This window comes from Prionailurus viverrinus, chromosome D1, assembly GCF_022837055.1.
Source record: "Prionailurus viverrinus isolate Anna chromosome D1, UM_Priviv_1.0, whole genome shotgun sequence".
Taxonomy (NCBI): domain Eukaryota; kingdom Metazoa; phylum Chordata; class Mammalia; order Carnivora; family Felidae; genus Prionailurus; species Prionailurus viverrinus.
Genome location: NC_062570.1, coordinates 15,107,410 through 15,131,402, shown reverse-complemented (window position 1 = coordinate 15,131,402; position 23,993 = coordinate 15,107,410). Strand labels below are relative to the sequence as shown.

Genomic DNA, 23,993 nt, shown 5'->3' with positions numbered 1-23,993 from the left:
GGGTGGGGGTCGCAGAGGAGAGATGGTGCTGCTAAGGCTTATTCACCACACTCTCCTCTCCGCCCAGCACAGGGCCTGGAACGGCCCCTGGTAAGTGTTTCCTGGATTGATGCTATTGCTCAAAGGACAGGAATAACCTTGGGGACCGAGGACGGGAGGACACGTGGGGGAGACAAAGGGGAATCTCTTTTGTTGAAAGAGAAAGGTAGACCAGGAGAACCGGAAAATGTAGGACCGCTGCCCCACCCTTCATTCTCAACATCTCCACCCAGAAAGGAGGAGCAAACGGGCCCAGGAGCTGCGTCCGGTTGTTTCTTTAATTGAATGCAGACCCATTCATAGAAAACAGAAATGCAACCATAGCATGGCAACAGACATTAAACGGAGTTCTGAAAACGGATCCAGATCCACCTCCTCTCCCCAGCCCAAGGGAGAGCTGTAAAAACAAGTTGGGCAGAATAAGACACACTCCCATCCCCAAGGCAGAGGCCTGACCTGCCCTCCCCCAGTCTTGGCATCTGGAATGAACCGGGTAGGGGAAGGGGTTCGAAGGACAGAGCAGCCAGGGGGCCCAGAGCTGGGGCGGCTCAGTGTAAACTTCAAGGTTTCATACATGTATATGTGTGTGACTAACACAAAACTTGGCCAAAGACAGGACGGAAACACCGAAGCCAGCCCCAGGTCCTAGAGTGAGGCTGGACTAGGGACATTGAGAGGAAGATCATGTCCCTTCCTGAGCCCCCTTCTAAGATAGGCACTGGGGCTCCCGCGGCTATGAGGAGACAAGAGGAGCTAGGCGCCTTGTGTCCCACTCCTCTGCCCCTGGACATTCTTGGGCAGTGTCAATGGCACTGAAAGGCCCCCAGTGGGGGCTTGGCAGGAGAGAGGGCCTAGAAAGAAAAAGAAGGAAAGGGGTAAACTGATCTTTCCCTCTGATCCTGGTGCCAACATCAGTCTGGGGGCTGACGAGATAGGCAGGTGACCTTTGAATTCAGTCCCTCAGCTCAAAGGCGACTCTCACACATGAGCTGACCCTTATTACCACAGAACCAGCTCCAAGCACAGGTCAAAGGGAGGAGGCAGCACTGCCTGAAGCCCCTCTTAGGCCATAGCACCAAAAGGGTGGCACCAGCTGGCCAGCCTCCAAAATCCTACAGCCCATTCATCCTGGCTGGAATGGGCAGTGATGGCAGTCAGGTATGGCCCCAAAGCGCTATGGGGCCCTGGTGCAGGACAGAGAATCAGGCCCAACCGGGCCCTGGACTGGAACTCAGGGAGAAGAAAGGGCTCGCAGTCATAGGCTCGTGGGGAGGGGAGGGACTGGCAGAACGCAAGGCATGAACTGGGCAGGGCAACACTTTCCTCCTTCCTCCTGCAGAGGAACAGACGGAGAGCCAACGGACAGGGCCCCTGAGAGGCCCTCAACACTGAGAAGCAGCAACACGTGGCCAACATCTGGGGTCTTGCGGGAGGAGGCCTCCTTCTCAGCAGAGGGCAGCGGCCAGGCCCACCGCTGTGACTGTCCCGGGCCAAGCTTGGGCCTCGCTGTCCCGCCACTACCCACACTGGGCTGCAGGGCGGGGATGCACGCCCCCAGAGCTGCAGGGGCTCTGGGCAGGGAGACAGAGGAGCTCAGGGCCCCCTGAGTAAAGCGAGGGGCCTGGCTCCCACTAGAAGACATAGATCTTGTCCCGCTGCACGGTGTCCAGGTCATCGTCCAGTGTCAGCAACACCTGGGGGGTGGACGCTGAGTCAAGCACAGGCAAGGGGCCGGCCTCGGCCTCTCCCCATGCTTGGGCAGAAGAGTCTCACGTACCAGGAACGACCCGAACATGGCAATGGAGGAGAGGAAGTGCCAGATGTCGTGGTCGTCAAAGAAGTCCAGGAGGATGCAGTCTCGGTTGTGTTCCCGAGACTCTGCGGGGGTTTTCTGGGGAGGAACAGGGAGAGCCGCCTGCGGACACTGCCCACCAAGGCTGGGGCCAGACCTGCTGCCGGCTCCCTGGGGCTGCCCTGCTCCCGGCGCCAGGCAGGAGAGCACCCTCCTCCGACTCGCCCTTGCCTCGTCTCCCACACCTAAGAACTGGCTGTTACACGCTTCTCCCCGAGGACGCTGGCTTCTGTCCTTCCCTTTCCTTTCACTTCTACCCTCAGATTCTCCTGCCCTTTATGTAAGCCCTCCTGCACAGGGCTGAGATCACCTGGAGACACTAGAAGGCTTCAAAAGCCTCCTAACTTGGTTCCCTGCCTCGGACTCTGCCCCCTGCTCTCATCAGTGACTCCAGGATCACTTTTTCTCCAAAGTATTATTGGTTGGTCACGCAGCCCTGCTCGAGGACAACAGGAGCTATGACCTGTGGGCCATGACCTAAGGCACTCGTGGTCCTCCATGCTCACCCATAACCCTATCCGGCAAACCCTGCCCGGACATTACTGTGTCTGGGGACTGTCTGTGCCCCACGCTGAGGCCACCGAGAAGACCAGAACTGCCTTGCCCTCAGGAGCTCAGTCTTTCACTCAGCTCCCAAATTAGTGCATTCACGGACTCCAAATCTGCCTCGTCTAGTTCTGCCTCTGTAACGTTACTCAGGTCACAGCATCTGTGGGCCACAGGGTGCTTTCTCATCACCCAAGGCCTATAAGGCCACGAGCACAGTCTGCCTCCTCCAGGAAGCTTTCCTGGATCTCCTCTGTCCTCTGCCCTCGTGTCCATTCCTCCTTCCTGTCTTGCCCATACCTTCACCTCCTATATCATATTGCAAAGAGCAGTCCAGGAATTGTTCATCTCTCTCTCTCTCTCTCTCTCTCTCACTAGATTTTAAGTACTTCAAAGGAAGAGACCATGCTAGACTTAGTTCTGATCACAGAATTGAAGCCTGATTCATGGCGGGTGCCTGTGAGGCAAAAGGGAGAACCTGGCATTTCTGGCTTCAAACCCCAGATGTCCCACTCACTGGCTGTGTGACCTCGGGCCGGTCACTTGGCCTCTCTGAACCTCAGCTGCCTCATGAGTAAAATGGGGATACCTCCATGCTGGTGTACTGAAAGTTGGGAAGATTAAATGAGAAAGCAGCTGTGACAGAGTTCAGCAGGTGCTCACAAATGGTGTTTGAAAAGAGAACTGGCCATTTGTTGGCTCACAACGAGCCTGTGGGCGACTCCCCACCTTCTCGGCAGGATGACTACTCACCTGCCAGGTGCTGAGTCCCTGGAAGAAGAAGAAGAGGGCAAAGCCCCACACCACCGAGGTGCAGACAATGCAGAGGAGGGGGATGAGCTTGATCCGTTCCCCGCTGCGGAGCTGGGGGGCAGGGGGGTGGGGGGGAGAGCAGCCTGAGGGCCAGGCCCCGGCCCGGCCCGTTCGCCAGCCTGCCCTTGATGCCACTTCCCAGCGCACAGGATGGATCCTTTAGGGAGCCATCGCGGATTCACACCATCACCTGACACAGCTACACAGCTCAGTACGCCCCACACCAGCAGCCCGGCGTCCTCACCCCTGACGCTCACCCTGGCCAGGCCTCCGTATGTCCAGAGCCCTGCGCTGGCAGGGTGGACCGGCCAGGGGGCTCTCCTTGTGCTGGATGGCACAAGGGTCCCCGGGAAGCACCTGGCCCTCAGAGGCCCCAGCCTGTGCGGACATAGTGAGCCCCGCCCCCACCCCCTCTGCCCTGCCGGGGGGGGGCCAGGGGGAGGGCGAGGGGGGCGGAGGGAGGCTCTGCCCAACTACAGCCTGCGGTGCTACCGGTTTCATGTGCCCTTCTTAGAACATGGAAGGGGCTCAGTAAATGGGTCTTTGGACACAGCTGGAGTACATGCAAGAGACCCGAGCCTTTCCCCTCCCCAGACTGGCGAAGACAGGAACGAAAAATGCCCGATCCCTCTCAGTGCTACTCAGAGACGGGCTGTGCCCATCTCCCTCCTGCAAAAGCAGGGCAGCCGGCAGAGGAGGCCGAGCCATCCGCACTCACCTTCATGATGATGTAAAAGGCAAAGTAGAGGAGCAGGTTGCAGATGCCAATGGCCAACAAGTAGGAGGCGAAGTCATTGGGGCGCATGATGAGCCCATAGGCAGCTCTGGCAAGGGAGGAAGAGCCGGTGAAGCAGGGGAGGTCCAAGAGCGAGGAAAGGGCTCTCCCTCACTCCTACCCCACGTTTTATTATGATGTGAGGCTGGGTTCAGAGGCCCGCAGAAATTCTAGAACCCCACGTGCCGACAGCGCTCTCCTCAGCCCCCATTTCTCATGCCCAAAGTGTAGAATTTGTCCGTGGCCCCCAAGGCAGCCAGTGGCTGGCCACGTCCCCAGTCGTCCGCCCAGCCAGGCTACCACGGACAATGGCCAGACTCACAGTGACCAGTTGATAATGTTGCCCATAACCAGCAGCACCATGCGGTCCTGGAGGGAAGCAGAGACACGGGGACTGAGAGAGGGGAAGAGAGACAGGGAGAAAAGTGGAAGAAGGCCCAAGTCAGCCGGTCCCCCCCCCTCCCCCGGGCTCTAGGTTGCACCCGGGTCCCCCCACCTCCCGCCAGAGGGAAGAGAGTGAGTAGATGGAGGAGGAGGGCTGGGGGGCCGGGCCGGTACCACGTAGAGAGGCCCGCTGCACTGGCGGATGCAATCTGTGTAGAGCACGTGGAGGATGCGGCGGCAGATGCCCGAGTCTGCAAGAAGGGAAAGTGCTCGAGGGCTCCCCTCTTTCCTGGTCACCCTGGCCCGCGCCGTGTGAGAGGACCCCGGGCCTTCAGAGGGCACAGCCATACCAACCCTCATCAAATTCCTCACTCAGTGATTCTTCCAGGGCCGCCAGCAAGAGGGCAGAACCCAAAGTCTGCTGTGAATCCAGGTCCCTGAGGCCACCAACCCCTCATTCCACGGGGCCCAGCTGGCCCCCTCTGACGCGCTCCGCCCCGGGCAGGCCCTCACCCAGCTTCCAGCGGCCCATGTAATAGAGCTGTGTGCTGAGGAGCAGGGTGGCAATGATGTGAATGACCGAGAAGACGATCCAGAACGCTGTGTTCCCTTTGCCAAAGACCTGGGGCGGGGGGGGGGGGGGGAGCACGGCGGGCTGAGGAGGCGCTGAGGAGGCCGCTCCCGCAGCCCACCCTTCCTCCCGGGGAGCAGCGCTCGCTGCCAGGCCAGATGCGGCTCTCCGAGGAGCCCAGGGAAGGCACCTCAGGGAAGCAGCAGGGATCTCTCCTGCGGGAGGTGGAGAGGGTGCGTGTGCGCGCACACGTGTGTACGTTCCCTACGGGACGAGCACAGCGGGTCAGGGCCTCACCACGCCCAGCACGGAGAAGAAGATGACGATGGCCAAGCAGGCATAGGCGCTGTAGGCACTGGCGTTGATGTCCGGGTGCCGCTTCTGGTAGAGCTTCAGCATGCACAGCCCGGCAATCATGTACATGAACGACGTGTCTGCGTTGGGGGACGTGAATGTGAGCTCAAACACACGCACTCAGCACAGACCTCCCAGCCCAGACAGTCGGGGTGGCAAAGAGAGCCCCTCCACCTCATCGGGGCCGCAGAGCGAGCTGGCGGTGGGCGGACTCCAGTCCCTTAACTGTCCCTCTGACACCACACTACCACCCCACCGGCTGCCACCCAGTCTGACTCCCCCTGACAACAAGGACAACTTAGTCTGAGCACCCTGAGATCAGGGACCACATCTTAATTATGTTCATTTTTCTCCATTTTATACACGCCTTTCCGTAGAAAACAATCAACACATGAAGGAAATAGCACCCAGCTGCCTCTCTTCCATAAGCGAGGATGTGTGTGCACACAGGCAGCCCAGCTCTGGAGTGCCTTGCAGAGCTGGGTCTGGGGGATCCCTGTGGGGGATGTGGGGATGCCGGAGGACGGTTCAGCCAGGGAAGAGGGAGGCCCCACTCACCGAACTGGAAGTTGGTATAGTTGGGGCAGACGTGATAGCAGGCACTAAGCAGCCCCTCCATCATCAGGGCTGTGCCCATGGCATAGAACAGGCCAAAGTGTTTCGGGATCCCACATTCCTATTGGGGAGAAGGAAGGAAAAGAGGAGGTGAGGTGGGAGGAGAGGTGGGAGGGAGGGAGGCAGGCAGGCAGGGACCCAGACAGGGAGAGCGGGAGAGAGGAATGGAGTGGGATGTGGGCTGGGTAGGGCAGGGCAGGGCAGGGCAGGGCTGGGCCGTGCCTGCTAGAAAGGGTCTGGAGCCGAGCCCTCAGTGGGCAGATGCTCTCTCACCAGGGCATAGAGGTCATTCCGCAGCAGGGCCCGGTTGTGGTTGATCTCCCGCTGCAGGATGATGAGTAGGAATAAGAGCCCCAGCAGGATGTACCCCAGGTTGCTCAGGATGTTGTTGAAGGCGCTGGAAGGGGCGACACAGGGTGCGTTGCTTTGGCCCCGTCTTCCGGCCTCCTCCCTACCTAGGACGTGCATTGGCAGAGCCCCTGCCCCCACCCTGGCTGGCTCAAGACCATCCCCACCTGAGGTTGCCCAGCGGGTGGGCACAGAGGAAGTTGTAGTAGCAGATGTCCTGATTCCCTGTGACATTCACCACCTGCAGCAGGGCATGGGAGCACGGAGGGGCCGCTAAAGCACCTGACTCAGCCCAGAGCCCAGGTGAGAGGGAGCCAGGCCTGAGCCCATGCCACACCACCCGGCCCCATTCGAAGGGACAGGGAAGTGCCACACAACCAGCATGTGTGTGCATCCGGAGACCAGGCCAGCCCTCTTTCGCACAGTCGCTGTCCCTCCTCAGCAGGTGGGGCTAAAAATCATGGGGCGTGACCGTGACACAATTTCTTGCCCCATAGTACAGAGAAAAGGGAAGGGAAACCGAGACTTACAAAGTCCCATGACTCTTGTTGCATAAACCCTGCAACAAGCTGGGGAAGGTGCCGTCATTGAGATCATGCTGCCCCATTTTGCAGATGAAGAAACTGATGCTCTGGGAGCTTAAGTGACTTGCTCAAGATCACCCAGCTGGTGAGGCAGAGTTAGGATCTGGAACCTGAGTCCCGTGACCTGACTCGCTCCAGTGGCCCAGGCTGGGACGCTCTGCACTTCAGGCCACATCTCAGACTGTGGCGAGGGCGAGCACGTGGCCCCACGAGGGCATGCCGCCCGGGCCCAGGGAGTCAGCCCTGCCACTCACCGTCTGGTAGGTGATCACCAGCTGCACCACAGGAAGTGCGTAGAAGACAGCGATGGTGGCGATGTTCCTGAGGAGTGAGACGAGGGGCGGCAGTGAGGAGGCAGGCCAGGCCCCGAGACACCACCACACCACCCTGCCAATAACAGGAAGGCCTGGCTGTGCCGCCCACTCACCAGAAGTAGATCTGGTACTTTTTCCGAAGGACGCGTTTATCCTTGCGTGCCAGGTCGGCCACATAGAGGTATTGCTGGGGAGAAGCTGGAGTGAGACCCGGGAGAAGTCCCCCGTGCCCAGGGGAGAGAGGGGGACAGGAGGAGCCCCCTCACACAGGCAGCAGTTCTGTCGGGCGGGGGCTCCAGGCCATCCTGTTGCTGCTGGCAGATCAGCCCGGAAGCGCTGGGGGTGGAGTCGGTTTCCCCTGAATCTATCCTGCCCCAGCTGAGCTCTTTCCCTTTGTTTCTCTCAGATGTCACCCCAGAGAGGGATGCCTGGGTGGCTCAGTCAGTTAAACGTCCAACTTTGGCTTAGGTCATGATCTCGCAGCTTGTGGGTTCGAGCCCCTGTGCTGACAGCTCGGAGCCTGGAGCCTGCTTCGGATTCTGTGTCTCCCTTTCTCTCTACCCCTCCCCTGCTCGCCCTCTGTCTCTCAAAACAACAACAACAACAACAACAACAACAACAACAACACGTTAAGATGACACCCCAGAGGGAGATGTGCTAGGGCCCGAACACAGAATCTCCTTTCCTTGGGAAACCCATGACCCAGGGCCAGCCCGCATAGCACCAGACCTTGGTGCGAATGACGTTCTTGTCTGAATCAATGTCGGTCAATGTGTCATAGTCGTCCTCCTCCACAGAGCTCATGGAGTCCAGGCGTGGCCGAGCGCCCACAGGGTCAAGGGAGCGATCTGGGGTGGGCAGGAGGGAAGAGTTACCTGGGAGGCACAGAACCCAAGGTCTGTCCCCACCCACCTGGGGCAATTGTCACAATTACTAGGCAATGGGAAGAGGCAGATTGTGGACTGAGAGCAGGCATGGAGGTGGGCTCAGGTCCTGGGAGGAGGGACAGGGTACTCCTAAGTCCTTGAGGGAAACAAGGGTGGGCCACCCTCGAACGGGCCACCAGACAGGTACCGCTCCACCCTTGCTCCCCTCACCGAACTAGGACTTCCAGGCCAGGACACTGAGCAGATCCTGGGTCCCGGACAGAAGCAGCAGGACTGAATTCGGCAGAAGTCATGCTGATTAGGTGCCCAGCCATGTGGGTTCTGAGAGGACACTGCCTTGGCCCCCGCTGGAAAAAGACCCAGTGGGTTCTGAGGTGCAGGCAAGGGTGACAGGCTGCTTCTAGGAAGAACACTTGCTCCTTCATCCTGACCTTTTCTTGTGCCTTCAGAAGCTTCCTCCTGTGACCTTGCCTGACCAAAGCCCCCGGAGGCCAGGACACGACACCCCTGCCCGTGAGCCCTACCCCGGCAGGCCAGGGAGTGAGGTGCTGGCAAACATGAGAGCGAACCAGAACATCTGGCCTGGGGGTAGCTGGGGTGCCAGCCCACCAGCATCAAGGTCAGTGCCTACTTATCTCAAAAGGCACAAAAGCGGGCAATTATTGGCATTAGATGGGGAAGCCATGCACAAAAGCGTCTCTCCGGCCCTGGAGCCTACCGGCCCCGGTCAACTGCCCCGGCAGGAGCTGATTGGCAGAGCAGCGCCCCCCCGCCCCCACATCTACCCATGGCAATGCACAGCTGCCGCATCTGGCCAAAGGGGAGGCGCCGCTTGAACCACTCGTGCCCTTCAAAGGAAAGGGAAAGTTACCAGGAAGTAGGGCCAAGGGAGAAAGAACGAGCAAGGAAAGGGGCAGGAAGACAGCAGCCCTTCCCCGGTTCCAGCGCCCGGCAGAAGAGGCACCTGCCCTTCACCACGTCTCACGCAGCCAGCTCCGGCCCCACGCTTCGCGGCTCTGCCCGGCAGGGCTCACTCACCCTGGTAGCTGTAGGAGAGGTCTCCAGTGCCTGAGCTGTCGACCAGCCCGTCGGTGGATCCGGAACTGTTCTCTGCGGGGAACAGTGAGCGGTGAGGCAGGTGGGAGGAGATGGGGAGGCGGGGGTCGGAAGGGGCCGGCTGCCATTGTGCCACGTTGGAGGTGGAAGCCCAAGAAGGCCTGGCTGTGAGTGGGTGAGCACAGCCTTTGGTGTGGACACGTACCAAAGGAACCGTAGTTATAACCTTCATACGGGGAGCTGCCGGGGAAGGCATCGGCCAGGACCCGGGGGTTACCTGCAAAGAGAGGTCAAGGGCCCCCTTAGCTCTGGAAACAGCCCGAAGCCAAAAGCCAAGAGAGAGAAGGAAGAATCCAGAGAAGAGAGACACAGAGAGGCCACGGTGGCAGCAGAGAGAACGCATCTATCCTGGCAAACACAACTCACTGCCACCACTAACAGCTGCCCCAGCCTCCCAGGTGTGTTCCAGTAGAAACACTCACCATCATCCATCCTCGCTAAGGACAGAGAAAGGTCTAGGAATCGATGCATCTACATTAGCAGCTAGGACAGCGAGCCTCGGCCTGCCCAGGGCCCACCCAGTCACCCCTGCGTGTCCCTTCCCTCCCTCCCCCGCTCTGGATTTCAGCTCCTCTGCCCACGGCACCTGGCGCTTACCAAGGAGAGAAGCTGAGAGAGAAGGTCCCAAACAGGAGGGAGGACAGACAGAGAGGGTGAAATGGAAGAAAAGGAGAGAGAATGAAAGGTTAGTAACCCCCCAGACTGTGAGCTACATCATCTGAGGCAGACAGCATAGCTAGGCCCAGAGGAAGAACCAAGGGGCAGCCATGAAGACAGCCATGTTAGGGTCACAGGTAGGGCACAATAGCCCAGCCCCATTTCCATCTGCAGAGTGTTCTTTCTCAGTCTGGACATCCAGAAGCCCCCAGCCAGCCCTTCCTCCTCCAGCCCCCGAAGGGAACCGTCCACCAAAACACAAAGCAAACTCGGCCCTCCCTGCCCAGGCCCTCTGGAGGTACCGCTTTCTGGGCAGGCTCGGTCCATGGCCACCAGAAGCGTCTTCTTCCTCTGCCTGTAGGGACAGAATCCAGAGGCAAACCAGAGGGATGGGACGAGGATCCCTCCTTTGCCGAGCTGGCCTGCCTTCCACCCTCTCCACCCCATAACCCTGTCCTCCATCTGTGATCTGAAGGTTCCTCCCAGGCTGGGAAACAATGTGGGGTTTCCCTGCTTGGGAAGAAGGTTGAGGGGAGGGGTGGGTTTCCAGAGCAGAGGCCTCGTGAACCACGAACCCTCAAAGGGGCCTGCCTTCCTATGCCCCGCAATGGCGTGGGGCACTATCCTGGGTTGGCTCACATCCTGCTCAACCCACCCCAGAACAGGGGGGCACCCAGCAGCCCGCTTTACCTCCAGTTCTCCCAGCAGGCCAGGAGGATGGTCAGCAGGTAGAAGGAGAGAAATATGCCCAGGCAAAAGAGCATACCACCAACATAGGCCTCGGCTGTGGGGAGGGAGGCAGGAGGGTGAGCACACCGAAGCCTTCCGACGCTGCCCGCCATGGCACACAAGGGCCCGGCCCAAGCTCACCCTGCATCTCCCCTCAAATGTAGTGACCCAGAGGGGTGAGCAGTAGGCAGCTTCCCAAATATGCCAAACTCTGACACGATTCCTGCCTTTGCTCATGTTGCTCTTCCTCAAGAACCCTACCCTGTCTTCAAACACTTTCCTTCCAAATACAGCTCGAGGACTATGTCCTCTGGGAAGGCTTCTCTGCCCTGTGTTCCCTGTGACCTGTCCTTTGCCCATCACAGGCCATCGGCACCCTGCACAGCAACAGATTCCTGTCCGCCAAACAGGAGCTCCCTGAGGACTGTAGCCAGAACGCAGCACCGGGCACATAGAAGGTGCTAGATAAATATTTGCTGAATAAGGAATCTGTAAAGAAGAGACAGTTTCTTTCCCCTCCCATCACAATCCCTTATTTTTATCTTATACTTATTTTATCTTATATTTATACTTACAAAAATCTATATTTTTATCTCATACTTATATTTTATCTTATATCTTTATACTTAGATATAGCCCAGTTTACAAAGGGCTCCATTCGATCACTCAGTAAATACTTAGTGAGTCTGACTAAGGGGCCTGGTACTTTCCTGCTAATTTTGTGCTAAACCTCACAACTTGGTGAGACTACAGGACAGATCTTAGTACCTATTAGAGAGACAGAGAGACTGAGGCTCAGTGAGATTACAGGGCTCATAAGGGGCGGAGAGAGAACCAGAACTCAGTACTTCAAAAGTCAGTCACAGACTCTCAGTAGCACATCACACCAGGACCCACCTCCTGACCCTCCCCTTGTGAAGACCGCCAAGAATTCTCCCTCCTCCTACCCCATCAGTCCACTGAGTAGGTGAGCATCACCCTTCCCATTCAGAGAACACTTCCTCCCCCAGGTCTGAGAGGAAGAGCCACTCAGCCACCCACACTCACACGTGACTGCTCGAGATACCACCACTGACAGGGTTTTTTGGCGGTGACCTTGATCAACCGGTTCATCTGGAAGCAAAATGTCAAACAAGTGGCTGCGTGGAGCTTGGCTAAAGTTTGTGGGCCCAAACCCCACATCTCATCAGCTCCACCAACCAGCCACAGAGGTTCTTCTACCTCCCAGGGAGTGACCCTGCCCTCCCCACCCTGAGCCAGGCCCAGGACACAAAAGGTACCTTCTACAAAGGGGTAGAAAGGCAAGGAACCCCCACAGGCCTGGTCTTCAGTCTTCACCACGACCACCACGTAAAAGCTATTGCTGGGGAAGTCTTTGCGCTGCAGGATGATGATGACAATGTGATGATGATGTTTTATCATCATCATCATCAAAATAATCAGTCATCAAAATCAATACATATGTGTGTATGTACACAAATATTTTTACTTGGCCCTCACAAAGACCCCTATGAGGTAAGGACTATCATCATCCCTGCTGAACAGGGATCACACTGCCTGTACGTGGTAGAGCCGAGGTTATCTGGCTTCAGAGCCCAAAACCATGACCCTCCACTATAGCCAGGTGAGCAAATATGTGTATGACCCACCATCATGGAACCTGCGGGCGCCCTTTTGCGGTCTGGGCATCAGCCGGAGAAAAGGTGGAGGGGTCCCGCTGCCTCCTACAGTTGCAAGGCTGGATGTTGTGAGGTAAACACATGTCTTCACTCTCCCTTCACCCAGCATAGGTTTTTTAGCCTTTGCCAAGAGCAACACTCAGCATCAGCCAGGAGGACCCTTTTTCCTCTCTTAGCTATCATTACAGTGAATGAAGCAGATAGGACAGCCAGAATGGATACTCTGCTCTTTCCTGCCCCCAAAGGTGATCAGGATTATGAATCAACATTCACACATATGAGAGGGCCCCAAACCTCAGGGACTGGCAGGCCAAGACTAGGGTAGAAATGGGACAGGGATGAAGGAGCAAGGGTTTGGTAAGCTCATCACCTGGCCAATCTTCCACAGGGCCTATCCATTTCCTACCTGCACAGTGATGGCTGCCTTCTTGGTCATAGTCTGGTACATGCCGATGAAAGCTACATTGTTGTCCAGGTCGTAGACAGGGCACTACGTGGGGAGGGAGGGAGAGGCAAATGGGCAGGGACCTGGGCCCCGGGCCCCCTCTTTATCAGCTCTGCTACCTGCTGGCAGAGACTAAAAGGGCAGACAGCTTACCAGGACATCCTGGATGGAGATGACTGAGCAGGGGAAGGCCTTGTTGGAGGTCACCTTGACAATCACCGAGTCCACTCCCTCTGGGAACTCGTACTTGAAGTACTGAGGGCATAGGAAGGGCAGGGAGAGCCCCATCTCATGAGGATGCTCTCTCTGGCCCTCTAGAAGGGAGCAGTGTGAATCTTCTCAGAGTTGGGCGGTAAAGGCTCTCTGGGGAGAAAGGCCCTGCCCACAAGCAGCCCTATATTCTTACATCACTCCCCTTAACCTCAGCTGGGCACTCGGGATAGCACCCCAAGAGGCAAGTAGGCAACGTGGCAGCCAGATCCCATGCCTCTGCACTTCCCCGGCTGCCTGTCCCTTACCGCCTGAGGGCCAGAGCTCCCGTTTCCAGACAGTGCCGCCACGGTGTGTACAGCCAACAGGAGACTCTCGGCAGAGCCTGCCGACCACTCCCCCTCCCACGTGCCCAAGTCTCCTCCTGAGGGCTGGTCGACAGGGAGATCTTACCTGGGGCTGGGCTGCTGTGGTATTGAAGCTAAACTGCTCCCCGGTCCTGGAGGGAGAAGAATCCCCCCCACCCCCCTGCCACGGTCACTCCCAGAGCTCGGGAAGGAGGTCAGTCCCGTGGTCCCCTTGCATCTCCCCTGCAGACCTGAGCACGAAGTCGTCCATTCGGCTGACCCGGAGCTGGTATGTGGTGTTGACTGGTGACAGGGTGGAGACATCCACGTAGAAGAACTGGACCTCGGACTCATTCTTGGTGGGGGGCTGACACAACGTTCGCTCCACCTTTTGGTAGAGGTACTTTCGCTGATACCTACAGCCCAAAGCAGAAAGTCAGGATGCTATTACTGCCCCAGCCAGCAAACCTCTCCAAGGGAGCAAGGCCCCAGTTCCTCCACTCTGGTTTCCAACTTCTCCCTACTCCTACCCCAACCAGGCTGGCAAGCTCCAGGCTGGCTGGCTTGGCCACTGACCAGCCCCTGGTTGGGAATGGGGAGGAGAAACAGAGGGACTCCTGGGTGGTCTGAGGCCCTGGACAAGGCCCTGGGTGAGGCTTTGGGCCTGGCCTGGCCTAGGCCTACCCCCCTCCCTGATCCCCAGGTCCTACTCACAGCCCTCGCAGGATTAGGGGCACCTGGAAGGACACCACAGCCTCCTTCTGGCGGACCACAAACAGCAAAGGAGCCCCCTTCTGCTTGTTCAGGACATTCACAGACACACGCACGCCTTCCGTCTGCAGAATGACATGGAAACGCCCCTCAGTCAAGCCCATGAGGTCTCCACCTCTGCCACCCGGGACACATGGCTCCAGAGACTGTGAGCCCTGCCCTACGTCATGCCAACTGCTTTGCTCTTTCCCTATCCTGGTCAGGCTGGGGAGCTACAGCTATGCCCTTTCTTCTCCCAGAGCAGCCCCAGGCTCCAGGAGGGATTATCACTGAGTTAGAGGACAGGGTCTTAGAAGAGGCCTGGTCCTGGATGGCAGGGATGTGCAGGGACAACAGGAATCACGAAACTTCAGGGCCTCACTTCCCAACAGGAAACTCAATGGAGACCTCGGGCACCCCCAGGATACCCCATACCTATCCATGTTCGTGGGATACACATGTCTGCACACACGTGTGCATGCGCACACAGGGACACAGGAGAGCAAGAAGTGCTCCTCAATTTTCTTCTGTGTGAGCCAGGAAGCTCTCATTCAACAACTAATCTGGAGGCCAGAGCCAGTGGGGAGGTGGGGAAACAGACTGTTGAAAAGCTAAGAGAGCCAAGCTCTATCCCTAGCTCTGACCAAAGGCTAGAGCGGTGGAGAAGTCACTTCACACCTCCGAGACTCAATTTCCCCCTCTGTAAAACGGAGACATTCTTGCTCTTGGCACATGGAGGAAAGTACCTAGAACAGTGGGAGCTTAAAGAAAAATAATAAAACTAAATAAATCCTGGCAATGCTTGTCCCTGGGCTGCTGAGACCCAAGCCCTAGGGCAGCATTTCCCAGAGGGGTAGAGATCACAACTCTCAGGATGACCCCAGAAAGAAAGGACTCTAAGCAGGAGGAGATCAAACTTCAGAGAAACAGGCACTGAAGGCAGATCCTGGCCTGCCACAGAAAGCAAATCCCTCCCTATTCTGAGAAATAGCCAGACTCCCACTCTCAGTTCTACTGCTTCTTAGTAAACCCAATCATGGGAGAGAGCTGGACAGGAGACCATCGAGCCAGGCTGCAAGAATTCTCCAAATCTCAGCCCTGCCCCCGGGGTCTAGACTTCCCAGATCTAGCTACGACCATATTTAACTCATAGCTGGGGAAAAAAATGAAACAGAAAGTCAGAGTGAGGTAGATTCCCTACTAGAGACAAACTCCCTCTCTCCTCCCATCCAACTTGGAGTTGACCTTATCTCCACCACCTTCAATTTACAAGGCCATCTGGCTTTCTAAGGCAGAAAGAGGACTGAGAGGGTCCCAGCTTTACAGCAGCCTGAGAAGTCCCACATTTGTCTTCCTGGGGAATCTCAGCTATAACTTGCCTGAGCAGAGCCTTTCAGAAGGCCTGTCTCATCTCCTTAGGGTTTCCTGGGCCAAGCCCAGTAGTTAGCCTGCTTCCCCCTGCACCCAGCCCAGCCCTGAATGGGCTGTCCCATTCTGGGTGTTGGGCAGGGTACAGGCCAGTACTGCTCAGACCACAGCTGGTGGAAAGGGGGGGCGGGGAGTCAACGAGAAGATGGGAAGGAGACAACTTTAGAAACTGTCCAGTGGGAGCTTCAGAGAGACTGGTGGCAAAGCAAGGAGGACTGGTCCAGAGAGTCCAGTGCCTTTCTGGGAAAAGGAAACCCAGTAGGGCGGTACATTCATGGGCCTCCTTAAAGAGCATGGACTGACTCTCAGAGCCCTGGTCTGCTCAACCACTCACCACCAGCCCCCAGCCCAGCCCGGCCCTCACCCGGTTTCGGGTCACAGTGTGGTTGAAGGTATAGATGTTGACCAGCTCGCTGTTGACCTCGTCCACGTAGGTGCGCTCAAACTCGGCATCTTTCTGCGAGACGTTCTTGGGCCCCAGAACCCACAGATGGCTCTCGACCGAGGCCACCAAGAACGCCAAGAAGGGCAAGCCCAGAACGAACATGGCCCCGGCAAGGCGGCGGTGGCGGCGGCAGCGGTGGTGGCGGGGGCGGCGACAGGCGACAGGACACCTCCGGGACGGGTTGCGGCTCCGGCCGCAGCTTCCAGCATCGCACCAGGACCAGAACTTTAACCCCGGCCTGAGATTAGGAAACGTCCCCTCCCCAGAGCCGCAGAGACGCTCCCAGGGGGCCCGACAGGGAGGGGCGGCGGGAGAGGGGGTGGGGGTGTGGGGTACGGGTCAGCTCGCGAGGGGCTGAGCGCGGCCCGGAGACCTTGCGGCGGCCAGCCAGGGCCGCGAGAGCCAGGGGGCGGCTGGTTGCTGGGAGCTTGGAGACGCCGGGAAAGGGGAGGGAGGAAGGGAGGGAATCCGGCGGCGGGGGCAGCCGGGAAGGGAGGAGTGTCTGAGGGTGAGGAGCGTGACAGGCGGCAGCGACCGGACGCCGGGAGGCGCGGCGAGTTTTCTGGGGCGCGGGCCCTTTAAGGGCGGGCGGCCGTGGCGGCCCCGGTGCGCGCAACTCGGGAGAGTGTGCGGCGCCGCGAGGCGGTAAACAGCAGGGTAGCCGGCCCGCTTGCTGACGTCAGGGGAAACTGACACAGATTTAAAGGGCCGAGTCCCGGATTGGGCCTTAAAGGCGCCGCAGCTCTCCCGCTGGAAGGCGCCACCAACTCCTCCTCTTTCGTAATCCTGCCCGTCTGTGAAAGATCACTTTGGTTGGAATGTACGGATGTTTCCATGAAGGATCTCCGAGTGTTGGATTCTTGTTGACAAAGTCTTCTTTGTGCTCAAACCTAAGGATCCACCTCCACCCTCACTGCCTTTACTACCAACATGCTCCATCCCTGGGCCATTTTTTTCTTCCGGGGAGTTAAGAAAGGAAGACCTCAAAGAATTAGGAAACCAGACGGGCGCCTTCCCGGTGAGGGACGGCTGAGGCAGAACTACAGAAGTACCCCTGTGTACTCTCACCTTGCATTGCAGCGTCTGGGAAGCTTGCAAGGCTGTTTCTCCTCTTCTCTGCAGAGGCGGCTAAAAAGCTAATTGAAAGATAGTGACTTTCAGCATAAACTGATGAAAACTTCTCTACAAAATATTTTGGCACTGCGTTTCAAGTTTAAAGAGCTTTATACTCTTTGACAGAGTAATTCCACTTCTGGGACTCTATCCTAAGGAAATAAAAAAATGCAGATTAAAAATTTGTAGGCAGTAATGCTTATCATTGTGATACTTGTAATATCAAGCATAAAGGAGACAGCCTAAATGTCCATAAGGAGGGAGTGGTTAAAGAAAGGTACTATTATCATAAAGCCATCTAAAATGATGCTTAAGACTTTAAGGAACATGTGGGCAGAGAATTCACAATATGACACTATATCAACAGTCTGGTTTCCAAATGCGTTAGACATGCGTAGAAAAGCACTGAAAAATCTTTGAATTACAGATGTTTTAAAAAATAGCATGTACCATTTTCCTCCAATTCCAAAAGTACAGAAAAGTACCAAAAAGAAAAGAAAAATCACTGGGCTGTGGTTTCAAAATGTTTTTCTACCTTTTAAAATTTGATAAATTTTCTATGATGTACATAAATTCCTTTTATAAGACAGATATGTTTAAAGGAAAAGAAATGTAGCATGGCTGCCTCTGAAATTATCAGATTTCCGCCATGAAGCTGGCTGGGCCAGTGGCTTGTGAGAATTCTCTTGCTCAAGAGATTCCAACAACCTCAGCTCCTGCCTCTGCTTTACTCTCTGGGCTTTGTTCCAATAGGGACTATTTTATCTCATGACCAATTATAGATAGTTCTTCATTCTTGCAATAAATATTTAACGAGCACCTACTACGTGTAGGCACTACTCTATTTATACTAGGTAAATGGTTTGTGAGAGAATCAGACCTGGCCCCCGCACAAGCATTCATATATGAGGAAGAAGAAGAAGGGAGCAAAGCCCCAGGGGGTGGAGAACCCTAACAAGTCAGACCAGGGGGAACCTTAGCAGTCTCCTGGACCAACCGCTCATTTTAGTTAGGTAGAGTGAAATCCAGAAAAGGGCAGCTCATGAGTAGTTTACTGAACTCCACATGGCTTGACCACCCGAATGGGAAGTTCCTCAGGATAACAAGAAGAATTTCCATTATAAGCCTGTGCAGTCAGCAGCCCAGTTTGGACAGTCGATACAGGATATCCATGTTCCAAGTGAACTTCACTTTCTCTCTCATGGTGACCCCCTCTTTATCTTGCCAGTCAGTCTGGAACTCTAAGAAACTCTCCCACTCTGAGCTTGAGCTCCCCACTTAGCCTGATGTAATCTAGCATCTCAGGAACTTTCCTTGGTGCCTTGAGAACCCCAAGTTTACGATGATAGAGTCCCAGCTACAGGGCTAGTTGGTTCTGTGGCTGCATTGAATAAGCCCCAACTGGGGGCATTCCAACTCTGCCTCATAGGCTCTGGGGTAAAATGTGATCCTAGGACTGTTTATAATGCATATCCGGACACTACCTACAGTTATTGAATTGCAGTCTCTGGAGATGCAGCCCAGGAATCTGGATTTTTTTAAGTTTATTTTTGAGGGAGACAGAGACAGAATGTGAGCAGGGGAAGGGCAGACACAGAAGGAGACACAGAATCCAAAGCAGGCTCCAGGCTCTGAGCTGTCATCAACACAGAGCCTGATGGGGGGCTCAAAACCATGAACTGTGAGACCATGACCTGAACTGAAGTCGGACACTTAACCGACTGAGCCACCCAGGCACTCCAGGAATCTGCATTTTAACAAGCACTCCAGAAGCTTGATAGGCACAATAAACTTGGAGAACCACTGTTCTGGGGCCAGACACCTAGGACTACTGGTATTTCTGTTTGCTCCCTCTCTCCTAGCAGTATCTTAGGAGAAATCTATTCAAATAAACCCAGAAGGGACCCTTCCCTCTTGCAAGGTCTCATGGATTTAACCTTTGAATCCTCAGTATCCGGAATGTTCAAACAGCGTAGGAGGGCAGCAGCCCCAGACTTCCTCAGGTCTGCAGAACTTTCCTCAGTCCTTCTGGCCCACCCCCCAGGGAGGGAACAACACAACCCAGTTATGAATAGGTCCTTTCTGAGGTCTGGCAGCCCTGAGAGGAGAGAGGGCCTTTTTGTTGGCTACAGCAGTTAGTATAAAAGAAGGGCAGTGCTGGGTCTCAAAGCCAGACTTGTGAGAGCCCAGCAAATGTCAAGGTCTCAGGGCAGCCCCCTTGGCCTTCTGCACGGGGCCAGCTACTGCACTGTCTGCCATGTTATATAAAAAGCCCAACCCCAGCCCTGGCAATGAGAGCAGGGTGGGGTCACAAGGCTCAGATGACTTCCTTCTATTTCCCGGTGGGCCATCCTTCCGAGCCTGAGTGCAGAAAAGGCCTATGGAATAGGACCATTAACCAGCTGACAAGGCTCCCAGCTTTCCATAGGTCCATGGTCCATTTTAAGTGACAGGATTTTTGAGGTTTGGAACAAGAGGACAGGAAGGAAGCTTCAGCTGGTCAGGTGTATTGTTAAAATGCCCTTAAGATGGCACCAAGAGCAGGCACATTAGAAGCACATTAGACGGATTAGGTGAATCCAATCAAATACTTTAGGAACCTGGTGTTGGGGAGGGGTGGGTAGAGAGTGGCCGTGCCTGTGGGTGGGTGGCAGAATCAAGCCAGACTTCAGAACTAAGTAACTTTAACCCAGGAAAAAAAAAAAAAAAAAGCTACAAAGCCAAGCCCTCTGAAGGAAATGGACTTGAAGTTCCCTGTTTTCATCATGACCATAAAAGGGTCTCAGTGTATCTGTGCGGAGCTCGAATAGACTTGTCCAGGACATACGTAGCCCCAGGAGCAAGAGCAACGTACAGCACTCCTTTCTTGCAAGTTCTCTCCTTTCTCAGGGCTGCCCTTGTGTCTGGTTATCCCTCCAAGGACTGTGAAAACGAGATGCATTGAAGATTAGGAGTTGGAGTATTTACTCTGTCATTCTGGGGCTAAGGTCCCAGAGCTGTCACATGGCTTCTTGGTACTATGGAAAAAGCAAGGAATTTGAGGTCAGCAAGTTCTGTTTAAGCCCCTGCATTGTGCATCTTAGGCAATGAGGAGTGGTGTCTTAGCTCTATTTATCTCCTAAATGCAGCACAGCAGAGCTGAGCTGTATTCATCATCTTGAACTACTGTCTAAAGAGTAGAAGGGGAGTTGAGGGAGAGTGATTTTGACTGAGTGGGCAAACTTTCTGCCACAGACAGATCAGCCACTTTCCATTTCCTGGGCTTTCACCATTCAGACTGGGAAATGTGAACAATAATACACGCAGGCCTTGCTTCTTGTTCCCTGTGGCCATGTGATAGAATCCACATTGGAGGTTTCCAGGAAATGAAGCTGGTCTTCAGTCAGGCTGCTGAAAACAAGGAGATAAAAAATTGATTAATTCAAATCTGTCTCCAAAGATCACTGATAAAAATGAGCCAGCCATCCTCCTATCTGAAGCAAGCTTGGGTCTCCAGCTACGAAATCAGAAGATGCAACTCGAGAACCTTTCCTCCTCTCTGGCTGTTATCTAATGATAACATGCGCAGCTACTCAGTCCTTATTCCATGTTGCTCTCAATAATAGAAAGGGTCCCGTCGCTTTACACTCTGGCTCACATACAGGCCAGCGCCCACAGCTTCTTGTGTTATCTCATGGGCCTCAGAGCCTTCACAAAGGCAGTTCTCTCATTCACAATACCTCTGTTCCCCTGAACCAGTCCAGCTTTTTCTTCTAGCTTCACTCTTCCTATAAAAACTACCTTAATAATTCCATTTGGTTTCAATGAAATAATTCTAGAAAACGTTTCAAAAACTTTTCTAATAAGTATGTGTGGCATCTTTTTTTTTTTTTTTTCAAGCTTATTTACTTATTTTGAGAGAGCGGGAGCATCAGCAGGAGAGGGGAAGACAGAGGGAGAAAGGATCCCAAGCAGGCTCCACGCGGTCAGCGCAGAGCCTGACACAGGGCTCAAACCCACAAACCAGGAGATCATGACCTGAGCCAAAACCAAGAGGCAGATGCCCAACCCAGGTGCCCTGGTTTTTGTTAAGTGAATTTTGTTTGCCCTTATTTATCCCGAGCAAGAATAACATGCATTGTTTCTCACAAGCAGCAGCATGGTACCATTGAAAGAACAGGAAATGAGGTCAAAAGATTTGTATTCCAATTTCAATATTCACAGTTACCACCTAGAGGACTATGAACAAATCACTCAATCTCCTGTTCATTCATTCTTTCATTTATTCAATGCCCAGTTTGTACTAGTCACTAAGCTAGGTGCTGGGAACACGGATACTTTTCATAATCTAACAGTGTAGGCAATGAGGTAAGCATTTAATACAGAGTAAGTGCAATGATAAAAGATTTACGCAAGGTATTATGGGAACTCAGAGAGACCTAGTACAATACAAACCAGAGCTGGCAATCAGGGAAATCAGAAAACCACCCAGGAGGTGTCCCTGAGGGGGTTCTTAAAAGATGAGTAGGAGCTAGCCCAGCAAAGGAATAGGAACAAATTCCAGACAAGGAGTCTCAACTTGAAGCAAAGTCATAGACTCAAAGTTCAATGCTATTGGCATGAAGGTTCAAAGTAAGGGGTGGGAGGATATGGACTGAAGAGGGTCAGGTCATGGGTAGCATTGGATACTAGATTTCATGGCTTGGACGATCAGCAGTTACTGACGAACATGCTGCAGTACTGATGTGTCACGAAGGTCAAAGCTTGATCAGAATGTAAAATGTTTTTTGAGATCATAAAATAGCACAAAATCAGGCCAGAGTGGAAGACAGACTGTATGTTTATCAAAACATTGAGGATCTTTGCTTCATGGCAGTGTAAAAATATGCAGCTAAGATTTCACCCCTGCTGTGGCAGGAGAAAAGTAGACGGACTCTTCTTGCTGGTTTTGGCCAGTGTTTCCCCAAGTGCCTGCTGGTAAAGGAACCTTCCCTTCTACTCACTGCCGTCTCTTCCACTTGTCCTGGGCCACTGACGAGGTTCACACAGAAGCCTCAGGACCTAGGCTGCCTTTACTGCTGCTCTGTGATCTAAGGGGAACCAGTGAGCAGCTGATAAAGGCAAAGACGGGTGGGGGCGGGGAGGACGGTGAAAGAGAGGAACTTGGTGTGATTAGATACGGGAGCAAAGGCAACTAGAAAAAAATATCTCCGTTAGTATTCCATATTCTCTTCTCTTACAGGGGTAAACCATTTTAATCCAAGAGCATCACCGTGATTAAGAGTGATCAAATAAATGATACAGAAACCATAGCAGCTTTGTACTGGCGTATCAATTTGCCGTAATTACTGCTGGTGTGGTCTGTGGCCAGTCATCAGGTTAGGCCCTGATGAGCTGGTGGCATAACTGACCTTTGTTCTAGTCTCATAGCTATAAAGAGGTCGTCCTTGAATCAGGCTTCTTTAGCCTGGGGAGGCAAAGGTACTACATGAGAGTTGTGTCTACACTCCAGGCTCCTGTCATGAATTCTGTGGTCACATCGTGTCCTAGTGAGATTCATGCCACTCATCTGGTTCAGCTGAGGTGTGCAGCATACAACCAGACCAACCCACTTGCAGAAACAAACATTCCAGACTCCTGGGTAAGTGTGGACTGCAAAGGAGGCAGTCGTGCTTCCGGCAGGTCTGGTAGGAATGAACCCTCGTTCAATGTTTTCACCTACAATTGTGGTCCCCACCCCCACTCCTCAGCATATGGAAGCTAGTAACTTCCTCTTTTAGTTACCCTCTGCCATTTGTACTTACTTTCCTGTTTCCTTTAGATCTTAAATTTCATTTACCTGAGTGTCTCCCTATCAGTCTGAACTTACATGTCTTAATAAGCCAGGCAATCTTCAAATCCCTTCATGTGTACTACCAAAAACTCTTGCTCTATAAACACTATTTCATTCTACTGCTGGTTTTAAGGTGGAAAGCAAGATGGTCAGGTAATGCACTTTAGTTTTAATGTTTATTCATTTATTTTTGAGAGTGTGTGTGACTGGGGCAGGGGAAGGAAAGAGACACAAAATCCAAAGCAGGCTCTACGCTGAGCTGTCAGCACAGAGCCCGATGTGGGGCTCAAACTCACAAACCACGAGATCACGACCTGAGCCCAAGTTGGACGCTTAACCAACTGAGCTACCCAGGCGCCCTGGTAATTAACTTTAAATAAATTCTAGTAATTGTGTGACCATGTGGAAGATGGAACTGAAGAGGATTATACTGGCTGCGGGAAAGACTGAAGGAAGCTGCTGTCACTTAATTGCCAGGACCTTCAACTGGAAGGCAACTAGGGATGTATCTGTCATGAACCCAGTGAATCAGAATCTATAGCTCAAAAGATACCCCAGACTGAATGAGTAATGGCAAAGGCAAGGACTCTGAAATCAGATAAAGCTGGATTCAAATCCCAGTTCAACCAATGAAATTATAGGACTCCTCAAATGGATATCATACATACCTCCCTGGGCCTCTCCATCAACAGTAAAATGGGTTGGATACACCCTACGTATTAGATGTAGGATATAAATATTATCCTGAGGACCTTCTCCCTAGATGGCACAGGAGCTCAGAATAGTCCAATTAATCTGAAGCACTCAAGTTCATGCTGGGGGCAGTAGTGGAAAGAGATATTCTAAAGTGTAAACAAGAAAACTGAGGATTATTAGTATGAGGAATAGAGAGACAGTGGAAATTAGAAGTTTAATGTGAATAAATTCTAAAGACTGAAATTAGGAGAAAAGACCAAAAGGTCAGTGTAACGGTTTAAGAATCAATTCTTTTTTAACTGCCAGATACTCATAACCAATCGGAGACACTTCCTTTGACAATTTTCCCATGTATCTACTTAGAATTCCTCCTATCTGCTCAGCCCACCCTACCCTCCCACAGCCCCGAGATGTGATGATGGTCAGCTCAGTACATTCAGTTCCCCAGAAAAGCAGCAGATGATCTAAGTATCCAATATGCTTG

At 54.0% G+C, this 23,993-nt stretch overlaps 1 protein-coding gene and 1 long non-coding RNA gene across 7 annotated transcripts in view; one reads left to right on the top strand and one right to left on the bottom strand.

Annotated features, from left to right (window-relative positions):
• SIDT2 (SID1 transmembrane family member 2) overlaps nt 1–18,567 on the bottom strand; it is a 31,869-nt gene extending 13,302 nt beyond the window's left edge. Inside the window, exons 1-27 of one of the 6 annotated variants that reach the window (XM_047877150.1) lie at nt 15,808–18,553; nt 13,980–14,101; nt 13,517–13,681; nt 13,372–13,417; nt 12,862–12,963; nt 12,670–12,753; nt 11,865–11,964; nt 11,632–11,697; nt 10,546–10,639; nt 10,158–10,210; nt 9,344–9,415; nt 9,121–9,192; nt 8,868–8,930; nt 7,925–8,043; nt 7,309–7,382; nt 7,136–7,202; nt 6,465–6,538; nt 6,223–6,346; nt 5,893–6,010; nt 5,278–5,414; nt 4,923–5,031; nt 4,584–4,660; nt 4,348–4,394; nt 3,969–4,074; nt 3,191–3,301; nt 1,817–1,930; nt 300–1,733 (exon numbers count right to left, since the gene is read on the bottom strand). In XM_047877150.1, the coding sequence (XP_047733106.1) occupies nt 1,671–1,733; nt 1,817–1,930; nt 3,191–3,301; nt 3,969–4,074; nt 4,348–4,394; nt 4,584–4,660; nt 4,923–5,031; nt 5,278–5,414; nt 5,893–6,010; nt 6,223–6,346; nt 6,465–6,538; nt 7,136–7,202; nt 7,309–7,382; nt 7,925–8,043; nt 8,868–8,930; nt 9,121–9,192; nt 9,344–9,415; nt 10,158–10,210; nt 10,546–10,639; nt 11,632–11,697; nt 11,865–11,964; nt 12,670–12,753; nt 12,862–12,963; nt 13,372–13,417; nt 13,517–13,681; nt 13,980–14,101; nt 15,808–15,990 (2,562 nt within the window). In that variant the 5' untranslated portion in view covers nt 15,991–18,553 and the 3' untranslated portion in view covers nt 300–1,670. Of the gene's footprint in view, nt 1–299; nt 1,734–1,816; nt 1,931–3,190; nt 3,302–3,891; nt 4,075–4,347; nt 4,395–4,583; nt 4,661–4,922; nt 5,032–5,277; nt 5,415–5,892; nt 6,011–6,222; nt 6,347–6,464; nt 6,539–7,135; nt 7,203–7,308; nt 7,383–7,924; nt 8,044–8,292; nt 8,609–8,867; nt 8,931–9,120; nt 9,193–9,343; nt 9,416–9,795; nt 9,808–10,157; nt 10,211–10,545; nt 10,640–11,631; nt 11,698–11,864; nt 11,965–12,669; nt 12,754–12,861; nt 12,964–13,371; nt 13,418–13,516; nt 13,682–13,979; nt 14,102–15,807 lie in introns of those variants that run through there. The other 5 variants (XM_047877145.1, XM_047877146.1, XM_047877148.1 and 2 more) reach the window with 5 other exon arrangements.
• LOC125176171 (uncharacterized) lies at nt 9,422–11,087 on the top strand. The gene is made up of 3 exons (XR_007156151.1): nt 9,422–9,596; nt 9,767–9,883; nt 10,950–11,087. It is a non-coding gene; the product is annotated as an uncharacterized LOC125176171 (long non-coding RNA).
• Nucleotides 18,568–23,993: the final 5,426 nt, after the last annotated feature.